Source organism: Crassostrea angulata, chromosome 3 (assembly GCF_025612915.1).
Source record: "Crassostrea angulata isolate pt1a10 chromosome 3, ASM2561291v2, whole genome shotgun sequence".
Lineage (NCBI taxonomy): Eukaryota > Metazoa > Mollusca > Bivalvia > Ostreida > Ostreidae > Magallana > Magallana angulata.
In genome coordinates, this window is record NC_069113.1 from 46,927,660 (window position 1) to 46,945,139 (window position 17,480).

The following is a 17,480-nucleotide window of genomic DNA, read 5'->3' on the forward strand; positions in this document are numbered from 1 at the left end:
TTGACATCTGGTTGCTGGCTTCAAATGACAAACAGATAACCAACAATTTTAAGTAATGACAACAAACGCTTTCATAATTGTAAATGTGTGTGTATTCAAAAGAAAAAGGTAAAAAAAAATTCCAAAACAAACCATCAACATAACAAGGTATAAAATAAAATGTATATGATACGTCACCGATGAATCAAATGATTATTGTAAAAAAAGATAAACATACTTCATGAGTTTCCAGTTAAGGTATTGATCATAAAATTGATTCATGTGACATAAAACAGAAGAAATGATAATCTCAACAAATATATTATTTTAAAGTGATTCCAAATCACTTGGAAAAAGGTAAATCCCTACAATTTGTAGCAATGTAAATGTATTGCACAATTTTGGAAGAAGTTATGTATACAGTATAAAGAAGTGCACATTTTTTAGCCTGAGATAAAAAAAAAATACATTGTACAGATTAATCAATAATAAAAGAAATACATTCAGCATAAGGAATTATGATTGACGTATAATAACACACAGAAACAAAAACCAAACAGGAAGAATCTTTGGGGCTTTTCTTTTACTTCATTTCAAACATTAATTGTTACATGTAAGTAAAAAGCTTCAACCTTCAAATTAAGAGTAAATAAAAATAAATCTACACTAAAACCTCTTAAATATCATTAGTTGAAGAACAAAAATACAGATAGAAAAATGAAAGGGTCATCAGGCAAACAGCAACACATGGTGTATATACAGTAAAACACGGTTATAACGAAGTCCCATTGACGGCCAATTTAACTTCGTTACAAGCGTAATTCGTTATATCCGTCAAGTTTACAACATGAAATAGAGACTTGGGGAATGAAATTCACTTCGCTGTAAGCGTCAATTCATTAAAAGCGTGTTCGCTATAACCGTGTTTTACTGTACTTCAGAACATTTCTGGGGTTTGATTTTGAATGAAAAATCATATACATGTATTGAACATGGTCATCAACTCCATCTTCCCATAATAACATGCTCAAAGTACAATACTTGCATGTTTTAGATAGGTCTGACAAAATTTATCAATTATGTTTTAAAAAATGATTAAAATTTACCTAGATACAAATAAAATGTATATAATTATACTCTGGTACAGGATAGCGTATTCATGTATACACAATTATGCAAAACCATAAATATTGCAACTGGCTTAAAATATGTACAAAACTTAGCAAAATAATGCTGATCAATAAGCAATCTTTGCATCATTGCTGGGAAACAATATTGCTGATGTAAATGTATATTATACATCACCAATGTATCAAACAATTACAGGTATTGTGAGAACAGAATTTTTTTTTACATGAAATTCCAGTTAAAAGCATCTATCCTAAAAGCAATTGTATCATAAAAAGAAAAAAAAGTAATCTCAAATATATTACTTTAAAGTGATCCATCATCACTGGATCATTGCACACAGTTGGATGTGTTGGAAGCTAATGATTTGCTTTCTTATGTTGAGTGGAACTGATATGTACTGGTATATCCACATATAAAGAATTCAACAAAAGGAACACAGGCTGCACAAAAAATGGAGAAAAAAAACCCAGACTCCCCAATTTCAAATAAAGAATTAAAAACCCTGATAAGGAACAAAGTTGTAAGATATAGACGATATGATGAGAGAAAAATAACAAAGCACAAAAAATATTAGTCTTACACCAAAATAAAAACCAGAAATGAAGCATTTGACAGATGTTCAAGACCTTCACTAGATGCAAATCAAATTATCATTGATCTAAGTCTATAAGTACTGGTCAATAATACTATATCTTCTCTTTTTACACTGTGTCATTCCTCTTTTTCTTTCCTCTTTTGTTGTGTGCTTGCCATGTAAATATATTTTTATATTTCAGAATATTTTTTATGATGCTGTTTGAATTTATTAACACTTTATAAATAAAATTCTTTCAATTCTGAACACAGTTTCGCTACCTTGTAATTTGCTTTATGCATAATAACAAATTGTAATGCAATGCAGTAAGTGCCGGTACATGTTGATGGGACTAAATTATATCAGGTCACTATAGTAATAAGACCACATAGATGTCCATTACTAAGAATTAAACATTCAGTACAAGAATCTTTCATCATATTAGAATAAGATCATAAATTTCATGTAACAATTTTTTTTCATAAAAAATACCAAACCCCATGGTACATGTTTAGATGGTAGGTGATAATGTAAAACAAATTGATATCAGAAAAATATATCCTTCTCTCGATCCTCACAGCACTGCCTCTTTCTCACAGACATTTGCTTCAGGAACCATGTCACTACTTTTGGCTGAATTCACGGCAGATGTTTCTTGCTTTGTCTCGTTATGATGCAAATTTTCACGTCGAGACTTTTGTCGCGCCAAGATTTTTTCCCTGATTTCTGCTGCACTGCTAGGAGCTATGGACTGCATTTCTGACTCAAATTTCTTTGATAAAATATAAATGTCATTGCTAAGAAGATAATACTTGTTAAATCAACAATCAGATAGATACTGTAGATTCCTTATTTTTAGTCAGTACTTTATTCAGTGACACCATCGGTTTTTTATCATATTGTGAGAATATGAAATCGCGAACACGATAATTTTAATCCTTATTTCTTACGGTTCTCAACTCTCATAAAATAAAAGATATATTTTAATAAATATTTTAAAATCTGCAAGGGGAGCTTCTCGTGATTTTACACAGATATTAATTCCTCGCGTTTACAATATTTAGAAATCTACAGTAAATCTTGTTTGATAAAATTTTACTAATAATTTCTAGATCCTTAATTTTTTATATCAGATAAGAAAAAAAAATACTTCTTAAATTTAAAATACAGTAAAACATGCAAAGTAAGTGCCTGAGATGAACAATTTTGATTTGTTATACCAGTTTATATACTATAGTATTACTGGCAGATTATTTTTAAAGACTAGTGGGAATGACATTGACTTTATTGTAAGCATGAATTCATTAAACATGAATCCATGTTTTTGCTGTAATCATGTTTTACTTTAACTGCCTACTATTTGCCATGTTTGGAGCACTGTTGGTGTGAACATTAAGAACATGATGCTTTAGCTCAAGCTACTCTACCTTCAGTGCCTCTCTCCGTAAAAATTCTAGTTTGGCTCTGTTGGTTTCTATGGTTTCTGGAATATCTGGAATGGCATAGGCTATGAGGAACTTCAGTCCCAAAATGATATGCTATCAAAAAAAATATCATACGGCTTGAAATTCACTGGAAATACCACAAATTAAAAAATAATCTTTATTAGATTCTTTTCAGCTTCTCAAGAATAAAAGAAGAGTTATTCCCCCTTTCAATGAGTTTAACCAATTGGCAACTGAGACACTTAGTCAAAATTTTTTGGCCTTCGAACTGTTCATTTTATTGAACCATTCCACAGGTTCATTACTAGCAATCTTAACAAAATTCTTTACAGCCAGAAATAGACTCTATATGTACACTTCATTCCCAATGACAGTACAAAATAGATATATAGATTTACCTCTAACAATACAATGATAATGATGACCATTTCCCGGGAGGCTCCAGGAATTATCCTCTGGACCTGTCCGGACACCCCAATGAGGGCACAGTTCACTATGATGGCTATCACCCCCATCAGCTCCAGGGCATCCTACAACGGATAACAACACAAACTGTGAACCACAGTCAATCCACTGTTCATGAGAAAGTTAAATGTAGCATATGAAACCTATTCAAATGCATTTAAATCATTCTAATGCATATCATGAACAGTTTATCAATGATTAAACTGTAAGAAATCCAGTTTGACTGGAAGTTACTGGTCAATATAGGTACTTTCCCAGGGAATCAAAGCACAACCATTTGATCAACATCCAATAATAATTTGCCAGGAAGTGCCATTGCCAAAGAAGAGTAAAGGCTTGTGGCCCTAAGCTCTTGAAAGGCGTTATCTTGTAACATGTACAGCAGCCATACCTGCCACGTTCCTATGTTTTCCACAGTTTTCCCGAACGGTCTCTGATAAGTCATACAGAGTTTGAAGGCATCACTCCTGATCTCTACCACATTGTTCAACAGAGCACAGAAGGCGGCCAGAGGAAAGGCCGAGGAGAAGAGGGTCACGTAGCCAAACTGAATGAACATCTCCAGGTAGTCATCCAGTGTGTCCTCATACTGAAACACAGATATGGGAAAATTTACCATGACATTAATGTGTGTCGATCCTTATATTACAACTTAAACATCTAGAAATATCACAAGGATATACCATGTGTCTTCACACCACAACATATATATTAAGAGAATTCACTACAATTTGACCCCAAACCACAACATATATCTAGCAAATTCTTAAGAATATCTGATTTGTCCTTAAACTACTGTACAACAGATATCTAGCAAATGCACAAGGATATCTAGTTTGACCCTAAAAAAACAACATAAACATGTATCTAGCACATTCACAAGGATATCTAATTTGACCCTAAACAACAACAGATATCTAGCACATTCACAAGGATATCTAATTTATCCCCAAACTATCATAATATATGTAGCAACAAAGAATCCTCACCCTCAATACAGTTAAGATATATGATATAAGTCATAAGTGTCTATTTACATGTGTTTATTAGTGATCATGTACTTGTGTCGTTTAATGCCTTTGTACTGTATCTATTTTGTACCTGTTTCATGGCACTTTCCACCTCAGCCTGAGTGAGTGAGAGAGGCTTTGTAGATTTGGTCTGAGAATTCTCCTTAGTTTTCTGATTTTCTCCCTCAGTGGCTCCTCTCTGCCTGACCCCACAAGAATCTGTGACGCCGTCCACCTCTATAGATTCTCCGTCCACAGAATTACACTGCTCCATGTTTGATCCATCAGGAGAAGATAACTCTGCATCATTTCCAGGAGATTTGGAAAATTCTGAACTCGGGGAGTCTGTGAATTGTTGAGACGGATTATCAGGAGTGATGAGATCTTTAGTCATTTCATAGCCCACCTTGTACAGTTTAGCTTTCCACTGGAAGTAAGGTAGAAATGCCTCCTTAAGGTTCCCTATGATCTGACGTGTGATCAAAATAGCTGCCAGTTGCTGAGGAGAAAGGATACTCTGATAACACTACTTCAAATAACAATAATGTTGAATAAAAGGCTAAGTTCTAACAATGTTTTTACCAAATAGCATTCAAAATGATTTCTTTCTTTTTCAGATTAACTCTGATTTTCAAAAATATTCCATACAATGCAAAGTTTATTGTTTTCTGTTAGACCCATTTGATTTTTGTCCAAGGAAGATTATGTAGGAATAAAATTAAATGACAGCAAAATTGCCCTATATACAGTAAAATTTAAGTTGCACTGTGTAACAGATGCGATTTATACCATCATTTTTATTAGTAAAGAAGGAACATAAACTACACACAATTCTAACAACAACAACAAGAAGTCAACTACTCACATCACAGAGTCTATCCATATCTCGTAAGTAAAAAGCAATGTAGAAAAGAGACAGGAAAGAGTTCACAAACTGAAACTAAAAGTCACAGAATTCAGTGTCAGGTGGATTTCTGCAGATACACCTAAATAAATGATATTCTAAAATGATATTATAGAACATGATAAATATCTAAAACTCTAATCAAATCTAAAATAAAAACTGAATATCATACATATGAATTTACATATACACACAAATAAAGATATCTCTTACACAATGTGAGTCATAATTCAATGATATCCCAGATATCTCTGAAAAGGGAAATAACTCCTACAAGATATACAATTAAACTCTGCAAAGGGAGATTACTTCAGACTTTTAAAAAATTCCAGCAGAATAGACTTACCAACACCAGTTTGACAATCAGGTGATTCCAATAAGTTTCTTCCATTCTGTAATTTTCTGCAAATTTAAAACTTTGAGTTGGTTCTAAAAGGCTGACAAAAATTAAAATACAAAATTAGCCTCAATTAAAGCTCTCTTTAAAAGGCATTTAAAAAAGGGAAACAACTGAGCTAGCTTACCCCAATCATTCAGCCACTTTGCTATAGTTTTGTATATTTCATCTAGAATTCCAATACATACTGCCAGCAAGATCTTTGGAAGGAAAGAGAAAAACCCTGGAACATCCCCACTCTTTACAAGGGAGTTAATCCACTCCTGGACCTAATAATAAGAAATCTGTTTATTGTTAGATTTTAATAAAAAGTTAATTGACTTATGAACAATCTTAATGAAGCATTACATATCTGATAGCATTTGCTGGTAAAGGCAATACATGTATATGCAAATGAGTACAATATCTTTCACAAAATAATGAAAACAAGAGGCCCATGGGCCACATCGCTCACCTGAGGAACAAGCGGTATGATAAAATCAGCTCAATGGAGTCATAATACAAACTATCTGAACAATGTACAATAATTCATGTAAATCCTGTATAAATAAAATCCATTTTCCCCTGGTTATTCTTATGTTTATAATCATTAGTCCCTTTTCTAACAGGATGATTTTATAGTCATATCATATGTTGAGTATTGCAGATCTAAAAAAGATCCCTAACAATAGTTTATATTTGGGATATTAACGTACATCAAACTCTGAACCTTCTCGTGAGGCCAAAGAATTGTCCTGGGGCCAAAGTCTTAACAATTATAAAGAATCATCTGGCTGATTAGTTTCTGAGAAGATTTTTAAAGATTTACCCTATATATTCCTTTGTTAAACTTTGACCCCCCCATTGTGGCCCCACCCTACCCCTGGGGATCATTTTATTCACAACTTTGAATCTACACTACCTGAGGATGCTTTCACACAAGTTTCAGCTTTCCTGGTGATTAGTTTCTGAGAAGAAGATTTTTAAAGAATAACTCTGTTTATTCCTATGTAAAACATCAACCTCCCATTGTGGCCCAAACCTACCCCCAGGGGTCATGATTTTCACAAATTTGAATCTACACTACCTGAGTATGCTTCCACACACGTTTTAGCTTTCCTGGCTAATTAGTTTCTGAGAAGAAGATTTTTAAAGATTTACTGTATATAATCATATGTTAAACTTCGATCCCCCATTGTGGCCCCAACCTACCCCCAGGGGTCATGATTTTCACAACTTTAAAATTTACACTACCTGAGAATGCTTCCACACAAGTTCCAGCTTTGCCGGCGAATTAGTTTCTGAGAAGAAGATTTTTAAAGATTTACTGTATATATTCCTATGTTAAACTTCGATCCCCCATTGTGGCCCCGCCCTACCCCCAAGGGTCATGATTTTCACAACTTTAAAATTTACACTACCTGAGGATGCATCCACACAAGTGTCAGCTTTCCTGTCTGATTAGTTTCTGAGAAGAAGATTTTTAAAGATTTACTGTATATATTCCTATGTAAAACGTCGATCCCCTATTGTGGCCCCACCCTACCCTCGGGGGTCATGATTTTCACAAATTTGAATCTTCACTACCTAAGGATGCATCCACACAAGTGTCAGCTTTCCTGGCCGATTAATTCTGAGAAGAAGATTTTTAAAGAATTACTTTTTATATTCATATGTTAAACTTCGACCCTCCATTGTGGCCCCTCCCTACCCCCAGGGGTCATGATTTTCACATCTTTGAATCTACACTACCTGAGGATGCTTCCACACAAGTTTCAGCTTTCCTGGCCGATTAGTTTCTGAGAAGAAGATTTCTAAAGAGTTACTCTATATATTAATGTTAAACTTCGACCCCCCTCCCATTGTGGCCCCATCCTCAGGTGAGCTAAAAAGGTTAAGTTTACAATTCAATAAGTGGGTTTCTGGAAGAACAGATTTTGAAAATTTTTGTAATAAACATTGACAATTTTTTATACTTTTTTAATCGTTAGCTTTTAAGATCTGTGTACAAACATAGAATTGTGAGCAAATCTCTGTATCTTGCTTATAATTCGAAGCTTAACACTCAAAAATGGTTAGTAAATAGAAATTGTAAACAACATGCACTACATGTATAGCAAATAAAGAACACAATTTATTTTTTCGAAATGAATCATATATATATACATGGATATACCTACATATTTCCGTAAGCGATATCAAACTCTATTTAAACTGAATAAACTAGAGAAAATGCCAAGCATCTCAACAAAACCTATTGCATTAATCTACCATTACGCAAAAGATAATGCCGAATTACCGATAGAATGAATTGTATTTCAGTACCCCTACATCAGATTTTGCTTAATTTGCGCAGGTAAACAGTTAACGTAACTGTTTGTTTTACCGAAGTCTCTGATTGATTTGATACGTAAAAATCACGAAATACAGACGATAGTTTCCAGGTTACAAAGCATGAATAATGAAAATGAAACGAAAATCAGAACAAGCTAACACCAACGTCATGTGTGAAAACTGTCAACGCATTGAAATATTTAGCCTCAATTTACTTCACAAAATCGGCACCAATATATTTTTCATGTTTAAAAACTTCCCTTCATACGCGAACTGTTGCACAACAAGCAAATTCATCATAGTCAGATCGACCCTTTTTCGTTGAATGTCATGGCTGCTTTAAACAAAGAACCTCGTTTTAGAAGTATGGAATATGAGTCTTGGTAAAATGGGTATGCAAACCCGGGCCGTGGCAAAATAAATGTCGGGGCAGATCGGCAATCGTCAATTCCAAATACGCATTATTTTGCAGCAATATCTACAGCGAATACAAATATACTAGTCCATCAAATATCCTGAAATTTTAATGAGATTGGCAGATTAATAACTGCCAATCTTTTGTTTTGCCCAGGCCATGTCTTGCCTACCCATTTAACCGGATGCCGAGCCCGATTGAAACACGCCTTTCCTTTATTATTATTTTCGTAATAACTTCGATTTGAAACAAAATTAGACCTTAATTTTTGCAATTTATATTTTCCTTCCCATAAGGATAATTTATGCTAAACTACGTTGAATTTGCCTCGGTAGTTCTTGAGAAGATTTTTAAAAATGTACCCCCCTTTTTCTACAGTTTCAAGGTTTTCTCCGCTTTGAATACAGATCAGACTTGAAATTGGATGAGCAGTTTTAGAGAAGAAGTTCAAAATGTAAAAAGTTTACAGACGGACAGACGGACAGACGGACAGACGGACGGACGGACAGACGGACAGACGGACAGACGGACGACGGACAAAATGTGATCAGAATAGCTCACTTGAGCTTTCAGCTCAGGTGAGCTAAAAATCTTCCATACCAAAATTCTCCTGTATTAAGGGATTCATTAACTTGCCTCAAATATCAATAGCATGGTGATGAACACAAAGAGGAGACAGATTAGGATGACGGGGTAGGAGATGAAGTATCGGAAAAGGTTCCTCTTCCAGGACGGGTAGTATGGCTCCAGTCGGCCGGTCACTGAGCTCACCTCGAGGCGACCCTAAAACACACACCACTCATGATTCAGTCACTATAGTCACTATAAGAATTTCAATCTAGAGACTGGTCTTCCAGCATGCATTTTTGTTTTTTGCAGTGACCACTATGAATCATAAAAATTTTGAAACCACTTTTCTCTTTCCTATCTTAGCCAAGAAAACATTGATTGGCATTCATCATTGATAATATTGGTCCTCTATAATGGTTTTAGGGGAGTAAATAACTTCTGAGGTAAAATCTCAATAATCAAACAGACATAAAAAAAAAAAAAGCAAAAATAGATGAAATGAGTCTGCTTTTGAGTTACAGATACCTGTAAGTGATTAATTTTTTAAGTAAATTCTTGGACAAGCAATATAAGTCTGTGCCCAAGTGCCTTACTGTGTAGAGGGGGCGGGGGTCCTTCAGCATCTCCCTTTGGGAGTCCAGGGTCCCCCAATGATAGGCCAGCTCACAACTCTTCCTCTTCCAATGCTCCAGGTACAGGGTGGCCCAAAAAGCATTGAACAAAGCGAAACCAATGAAGAGTTCATCATCCCACTCCTTGTATTTAAACAAAGTGAATAAAACTGAAGTTTATCTCAATTAATTGCAAAACCATACCAACTTTAACAATTTATTTTTTTAAAGTCAACAATTGTGAATAAAGGTATATAATTAAGTAACAGGATTGATATTTTTTTTTCCTTGGTTGAAGCTCGTTGACACAAGTTTTATGGATTTCTTAGAAAAATTGTTTGTGAATTAGGTTCCCTTAAAAATGTTACTTCAAAGGTAAAAGATAGTAGTTTTAAAGGAAGGAACTGTAGTATTCTTGAGGGGAGAGAACCCCTGCACTGACCTGGTCAGCCTGCCACTGAGTGATCCAGATCCCCAGCCCAACAAAGGCCGGCATACACAGGGCCAGAGTGTAATGTCCCAGGTAGGCAAAGTACAGGGCGATCTTCACACCAAAGTAATCCTTGATCTTGTCTACAACATCATTAATACATGTGGTATAGGCACATTATTATCAGTAAGAAAATAAAGGATAGAAAAGAAGACCTTTTATGTCTTAAGAAAAACATATTTGTATGTACATTCATATGTACATTTATAGAAAAAAATGACACTTTCATCATATGGATTATGATTTATACTTAATTCAATTAATTTGTTTTGTGCATTTCGATAAAGGGGAGGGAACTGACCCAGAGGCTGGGGAGAGAAGAAGGCCTGGACCCAGTCTTTCCTCAGTTCCTCTATAGACTGGGTACAGTGAAGGGGGAACACCTCAGAGATAATCTTATTGGACTGCAGCACAGGAACTAAAAAAAGGTATGTGAAATGTAGCTGAAATAAATACATGTAACATGGCTTTATCTACATCTACTACACCAAACTGAGGCCAAAAGGTGTACTTTTTCAAAATTTCATTTGAAAGAATTTATGATTACTAGTAATATTTGATTGACTGATAGATTGATTGATTGATTGACACCTTGTAGGGGCTACTCTTTTATAACATACCAATGGATTGACCCTCTACAAATTTCACTTTCCCAAGTTGCTCCCCCTTGATAGCTCTCAAGTTGTCCAGAAGGTGGTGTATAATGCTTTGTCTCTCCTGACTACTGAAAAACTGGTTCTCATCTTCTATGTTGTAAAAGCATTCCTGCTCCTCGAAAGTGAATTCCTTCATTCCTCCTCCCAAGTCTTCCTTAAGAAGTTTCTGAATTCCCAGCTCTTCTGCTCCTCTAAGAAGCCTTGAAGTAAATTAAATGTGCATTTAGTGTCTAGATGCACTAACTGTAATAATGTTGCCCTCTTCAATTTCTTTTTTAATCTGACCCCTTCCCCCCTTGCAGCTAAGAAAGCACTGATCCAGATTTAGGATATCTATCCCAATTCTACCATAACCCCCCAAAACTGGTTTAACTTGCATATATATCAATGATGAAATCAAAGATATCTTTTTCATCAATCTGAATGTTTGCTAATTTTTTTTAAAAAACTTACCGGTGATTTTTGGTTTAAATAACTAACATGGCTTTTGAAAAAATTCAATTTTGATTCAAAATTTATTGAAGTCATATTATTTTTTCTTCAACTTTTTAAATTTTCCAGTAAATAAGAAAAAGAGTATACTAGCTGCTATCAAAAGTAATGTATAAATTACCAGCTCATAAATATAATAAGCAAGGATGAAAGAAATGCTGATTGGGGAATTAATTATCAAAGCATCTAATGATCATTGCCAGATGTCACTAAGTTTTCTGCTCTTTGGCCGGGGATATCAATCGTCTATTAATATCACACGTCTGTATCTCAACAGCGAGAAGTCAGTGGCTTACTAAGTGTCTGTCTCCATCTACCATGGCCTGGCAATGAAGACAACGATTAACCCTCTCATATGCTCACCTACCTATCAGGATGTTTATATCTTACACTACCAAACAACCTGACTGGTACTACTGACTCTTGGCCGGGTATATATTACTGTATAATTTCATCCTGAATAAGTTTTAGGTGTTCAATTCCAAAGATTTCATGACAACTGATATGGGTCATGTTTAATGACAATTTACAAATTAACAGAACAATTCAAAATGTTTTTTCACAAACATGTAATCTCAATTAAATCAATGACCTTGAATTTTAATATTAATATACTTTTACCATGTTTTTTTTCACTGTTCATCTCGTTCAATTTAAGGTCTCTCCAATATATTTCAACCAAGGTATATAAACTTCTGACTACAAAAATCTTTAAGAAATTACCCTTAAACCTTTCATTTTTTGAATATTAAAAATTATAATCACAAAAGATTAAAGTGACAAACAGGCAAAGCTCAGCAGGCTTCCTAAAAATTGGTTAGTATGCAAAGCATATACCAATGTGATACTATGTTATCACCATGTAAATTCAATCAAACAAAAACACTCACCCTTCATATGTCGCAGTCAGATGAAACATGGACCCCTTGGTGTTGCTATGGTGACGAATATGGATGACTAGGTATGGGGAGCGGGCTCTTAGTCGGTCAAGGATCCACATGAGTGTGGTGGTGTCCGTGTCGGAAGGGAACGTGACGATGACATCACAGTCCTGGGTGGGGATGGTGTTGTGGAGGACATGGCTAGAGGCCACCAGACGACTGGTGGGGATCAACTTCTTACCGAACAACCGCAGGGCTGCAGGGACAGAGTAAATAATGGAGTCACTATTCCAGTTACTAAGAGAGACTGCTTCTACTCATTAATAAACAACGGCAGGGCTGGATGGAAAAAACAGTAACAAGTACAAAAGTACCTGTATATAATGGTGTTACAATGTTTTTAACAGTAATAAGTAATGGGACCAGTATACTAGTTGCTGACTACAGATATCAGCTTGATTACAACAACGGGGCTGCAGTGAAAGAAACAGTTAGAGTAGTAAAGTAATGGAGTCCTACACAAATTACAGCTTATAGGATATCTATAGCCTTATCAAGCAGCAATTTGCCAAGCGGACAAGGAGTTATTTCTAAAGAACCAGTAACTGGTTCGAATACCAATCTGTGCAATAACAAGATAACTTGTCTTTGCAGATGTAAGTAAAAGATTAATGGGAGTGCATGAGCTTTTGCTAAATCATCTAATATGTAAAGTAGGTGAGACAATTGTAACTAACAGCAGTCCTACGAGACTTCTATAAAAATGTACAATATGTCACTAACTTAGTAATGCACATCTTGTTAACAAGTTATCAATATTTCATAATTGTTACAATACACTGACATTTGGAGCTGCCGGGGCCTATTGCTGACAGCATGTGTTGGTTTGTGTGACATTGGTGTGTGCAAGAACTGTACACTGAACTCGATGAATAGGACAAAAGCTGTGTTCCCATTCATGTCCCATGTGTCATGATAAAAAAAAAATGGCATTAACTTATCAGGGATAAAAATATTGATTGCAAGTCAAGCTCTCTTGTTAATATTAATACTAATATTTTGCAGCATGCATCTGTACTGCTAATTAAGTTGTCAACTGCATCTTATAATGACTGGTGAAGCTGCCTGACAGGATGAACACATAATCATATCAAACTCTCTAAGTGGATGACTTTGTCATTTTGAACCTGCGGTGACTCAATTATTAAAGAAAAAGTAGATATTTGTACATAGCGATTCATTATTATAAAAAAGAGATATATTTATAAATACTACCAGTATGTATAAAATAGAAACTATTAGAGTCACAAAATGATTTGCATCCATTCCAGCATGAATAGTTTCAACGGCTACTGGTGTATGTATTACAATATTTGAAATAAAATCTATTATGAAAGCTGAAATTTGTCATGATTCAATTTTATTTGTTTCTAACTTTTGCAAACACTGAGAATTGTATTGGTAGTTATACTTATTTGCACATGTCCAATTTAATATGATCCATGTACTAATATTATATTCCACAAAAATAGGTATTTATCAACTTGCAATATTTCATTTGGAGCACAAACTTAAAAAAAAAGAGCTTTTCCTTTTGAAAAGAGATATATTTATTGGTACATTTGTTGTCATGAAGACTTAATGATACCGGTACTTACTATCTTTACTGTTAGTTTCCATAATTCACTGCATGATTCTGCACTTCATACAAATTAACTTTTTATATATAATTATACATGCATTTGTCAACAGATGTGGATTAGATAAACATCCAGAACCAACAAGACAAACAGGTGACATCTATTGATAAACATTTGTATTAACACATCAATACTGCTAGCAGTGAACCAAACTATACCTGAGTCCATAACGAAGATAACAACATCAATTTTGTCCTTTATTGTCAGTGGTTAAGAATATTGTGCTGAAGCGAGAGTCCCTACATTCTAACATCGGCATAATGTTCAGCTGACATGAATCTTTGGGCTATCTTCTCATTTACTTAATTGCTGAATATTTTAACATTTTGGGTATACTGCGCGACACAGAGAAAGATCACTGCATGTTGTCCAAGCATCTGATATTGATCGTGACTTTAGCAAGCTTAAGGACCCTATGTATCCACAGTCCTCGGGTTTCTTGGTATCCTAGCCTAGTGCCACTTCTTAATGTGTTCATAATTTAATCATTTTGAACACTTAATTACAGTGACATGTTGTGAACGGTTACATGTATGATCAAGTTTCCTGTTTTGCATGACATTAAGTAATCCAAAGTAGCTATGAGTGAACATCTATTGTCAATCAATGTGGTTTTTTGGTTGCTGTCTAGTTTTCTCAACACATACATATGGTTAAGATTTATAATTTATATAGTTTTCAATTTCTTCTTTCCTTATAATTTCTTAATTTTAATCTCTGAATATTAAATCATACTGTTCATTACTATAAATTCTGCAGCTGCTGCTAACCATTTTACAAAGGAGAACTGTACTTTTAGTAGAACAATGCTATTTCATAAGCTTTAATTGCCATTGAAAAAAATATTTTAAAACTCTCAGCAATATGGGTTGTCTATTTCCATTTTTTATATCTCAATTGATTTACTTCATCTGTTTTATGTTATAAGTGCTATTATCTGTCCTTATACAAAAAAAATAAGTACCATGATCAAGCTTTTCCTCTGAAAAAAATTATTCATCTATTTGAGGATCATGCTTAAATATATGTAAAAAAAAAATGCCTTCAAATACTTCCTGCATGCTTGAGAGATAATACTTATTTAGATCAATATCAAAGTGTAACCCTCTCTTGATACAATCAACTTTAAAATTACTGTCATTTTTAGATCTATTTATTGTTGGGTTTTTTAAAATGAATTAATACAGTATACCAGTAGATATCTTTCGCTTGTTACCTGTAAAGTGTAAACTGCCCTTATATATTATTATTTTCCTGTGTATATTATTTTCCTATGTAAAATTGCTTCCCTTGAGATATGACATTCACAATTGGTATCTTCAATATTTAAAAGAATAACTCTCATTGATTAATTTTGCTTTGAAGTCAAGTTTGTAACAAATTCATTATTCAAGCAAAAAAAAAAATTAATTCAACATTTCATTCAATGATGTAAAAAATAATCGCTCTTCTGTGGGATAATTTTGCAACCTGAAGTTCAAGGGCCTATTCTAAATAACTTTCTGTATCAATTTTAAAAATTTGAATTTTTAAGGGTCTATATACCCCCCTCTCCCACCCCACCCACCCATTTCACTTCCTAGATCTGTGCATGTAATGCATGCAGACTTGTGTCTTTCATTTTGTGTTTTTATAATTAAAAAAAAAAAACATTGCACAGTCTGACAATATTAGCATATAATTTATAGAGTATACAAATATAGAGTCACAATTTATTTTCCCTTCAATTTATTTGTATTTTAAACCAGTTGTTGTCCTAATGACAATTAGAATTCTACATGCACATATTTAACTCCCATATAGGCAAATGTTGCATTTGGACACACAATAGTTACAAATTATAATGAGCTAATCCATTGAATAAATATAATGAATACTAGTCTGACTGATGTACCGTACACCTAAAACCAGATATACATGTAACTACAATATGTATATGTATATAACGTTGCAATGCCGAGTACATTCCTAAAGACAATACATATTACTATCAAACACACGTGACATGAATAATGCTTGTATGTATATGCATGCACCGATGACCAACATAACACCCGAATGAACAGCATTCGTTCTTCACTAAAATATCACATTCTGCTTGAGTAGCTTAGCCTCGATGTAAATATCACCAATCAACAGTAGGACAACTGAAGGAGGATTGATACTCACGAAGTTTACTCCGTAGCTTCGAAAGTCTCCTCCCTGGATCTGTGGACCGAAACTCGTTCATTTTCGTCTGTTATGATCAACACGTTCGTCTACCATTTTGGACAATGTTTATAAACAAGTCACATTATCATTATGACGGTTGGCGGGAAATATGAAAAAGGAGAGAAAGAAAGAAAGAAAAAGAGAGAGAGATATCACGTACATTGATACTGTGACAGGGGCCCCCAAAATATTGATCAGTATTATTTTTAGTGCAAAGTAATTATTGTGATTAAAAATTATACCATGTTAATTAGCTCTTTAATTAGGAGCAGCAAATTGCTTTATTTTTTTCAATTTCAATTTTTTGAATTAGTAATCTGAAGTATTTTTTATGTGTATTGCATTAAAATAATCCACTGAAAACCCCTCTTTCAATGAATGTTTTTATTGCAATACACAGAAATACATATGCGATTATTAATTTTAATCATTTTTGTCTTTGGAAACAAATAATAAAGAACTCCACTATATCCAACAACCAAAAATGTAAGAAATGTAAGTTTTACGTTGACCCATTTTGAGTAATTTTATTTCATTATGAGAAAAATGTCCCTTTATTCCATAAAATGCTTTTTTCGGTTGTTGAATGAAAGTTATTGCACTACCTACAAGTATGTATAAACCTGTGGGAAGCTTTATTTTTATACAAGAAAGCGCATTATTGTTTACTCTCTCTCTCTCTCTGAATGATCACTTCCCACCGCCACGTCACCTCTGTGAAGCACCAAAAAAGGATTTTACAGTTTATATTTACTTTCTCTCTCTCTTTTTCTCATAATAAAATTTCATTCATCAAATGGCAAATTTAAGTACATGTATGCAAAGAAGGAACAGGTGTTTTCCTTTATTTGATGCAAATGAACTAAATAACAAAATGTGAAACAAAATAATACAAGTTCTACCAAGGGACATTGAAAACCCTTTTATATTTTCTTCTTTATATAGGCTACATGTACTTACATACCATTTATTTTGACCACTCAACCTATTTCTTCAGTACTGTGTAAATTTTGGCCACAAAGTTTCACAACTAAATGCTTCTATTTCAGTCCTGTATGATTTAATTTCAACTTATAATAATTGTAAATTGATTTTCATTCTCCTAAGGGAGGATACTCATCTGTATCTAGCTCCATAAGCAATAAATAAATATAATGTAGTCATTTCTGGTTTTTTTTATCTGATTTTTTTCTTTTGCAGCTAGTCAGTATCTTATTCATTTTTTTGTGTACATAA

General features: G+C 33.9%; 1 protein-coding gene across 5 annotated transcripts; it reads right to left on the reverse strand.

The window, feature by feature from the left end:
- Positions 1-69: 69 nt before the first annotated feature.
- LOC128178006 (anoctamin-8-like) lies at positions 70-16,303 on the reverse strand. Of its 5 annotated transcripts, none has more exons than XM_052844988.1 (15): positions 16,203-16,303; positions 12,343-12,589; positions 10,925-11,160; positions 10,606-10,722; positions 10,257-10,387; positions 9,797-9,958; positions 9,270-9,416; positions 6,033-6,174; positions 5,855-5,910; positions 5,470-5,544; positions 4,696-5,103; positions 3,986-4,183; positions 3,528-3,659; positions 3,112-3,222; positions 70-2,456 (listed from the first exon to the last, which is right to left on the reverse strand). In XM_052844988.1, exons 1-15 carry the CDS (start codon positions 16,261-16,263, stop codon positions 2,259-2,261), a joined length of 2,421 nt encoding a protein of 806 aa, XP_052700948.1. In that variant the 5' UTR covers positions 16,264-16,303; the 3' UTR covers positions 70-2,258. The 5 variants fall into 5 exon arrangements, with proteins under 5 accessions (XP_052700948.1, XP_052700947.1, XP_052700951.1 ...); XM_052844987.1 differs by having other exon boundaries at positions 4,696-5,130; XM_052844991.1 differs by lacking the exon at positions 16,203-16,303 and adding an exon at positions 14,192-14,470 and having other exon boundaries at positions 4,696-5,130.
- Positions 16,304-17,480: the final 1,177 nt, after the last annotated feature.

Coding starts and splice junctions, on each gene's coding strand:
- LOC128178006 (XM_052844987.1), bottom strand. CDS start 16,263: ATGAACGAGTTTCGGTCCACAGATCCAGGGAGGAGACTTTCGAAGCTA. Junction 11,161..12,342: donor CTGACTGCGACATATGAAGG/GTGAGTGTTTTT, acceptor ATTTACTTCAAG/GCTTCTTAGAGGAGCAGAAG. Junction 10,388..10,605: donor CTTCTCTCCCCAGCCTCTGG/GTCAGTTCCCTC, acceptor ATGATGTTGTAG/ACAAGATCAAGGATTACTTT.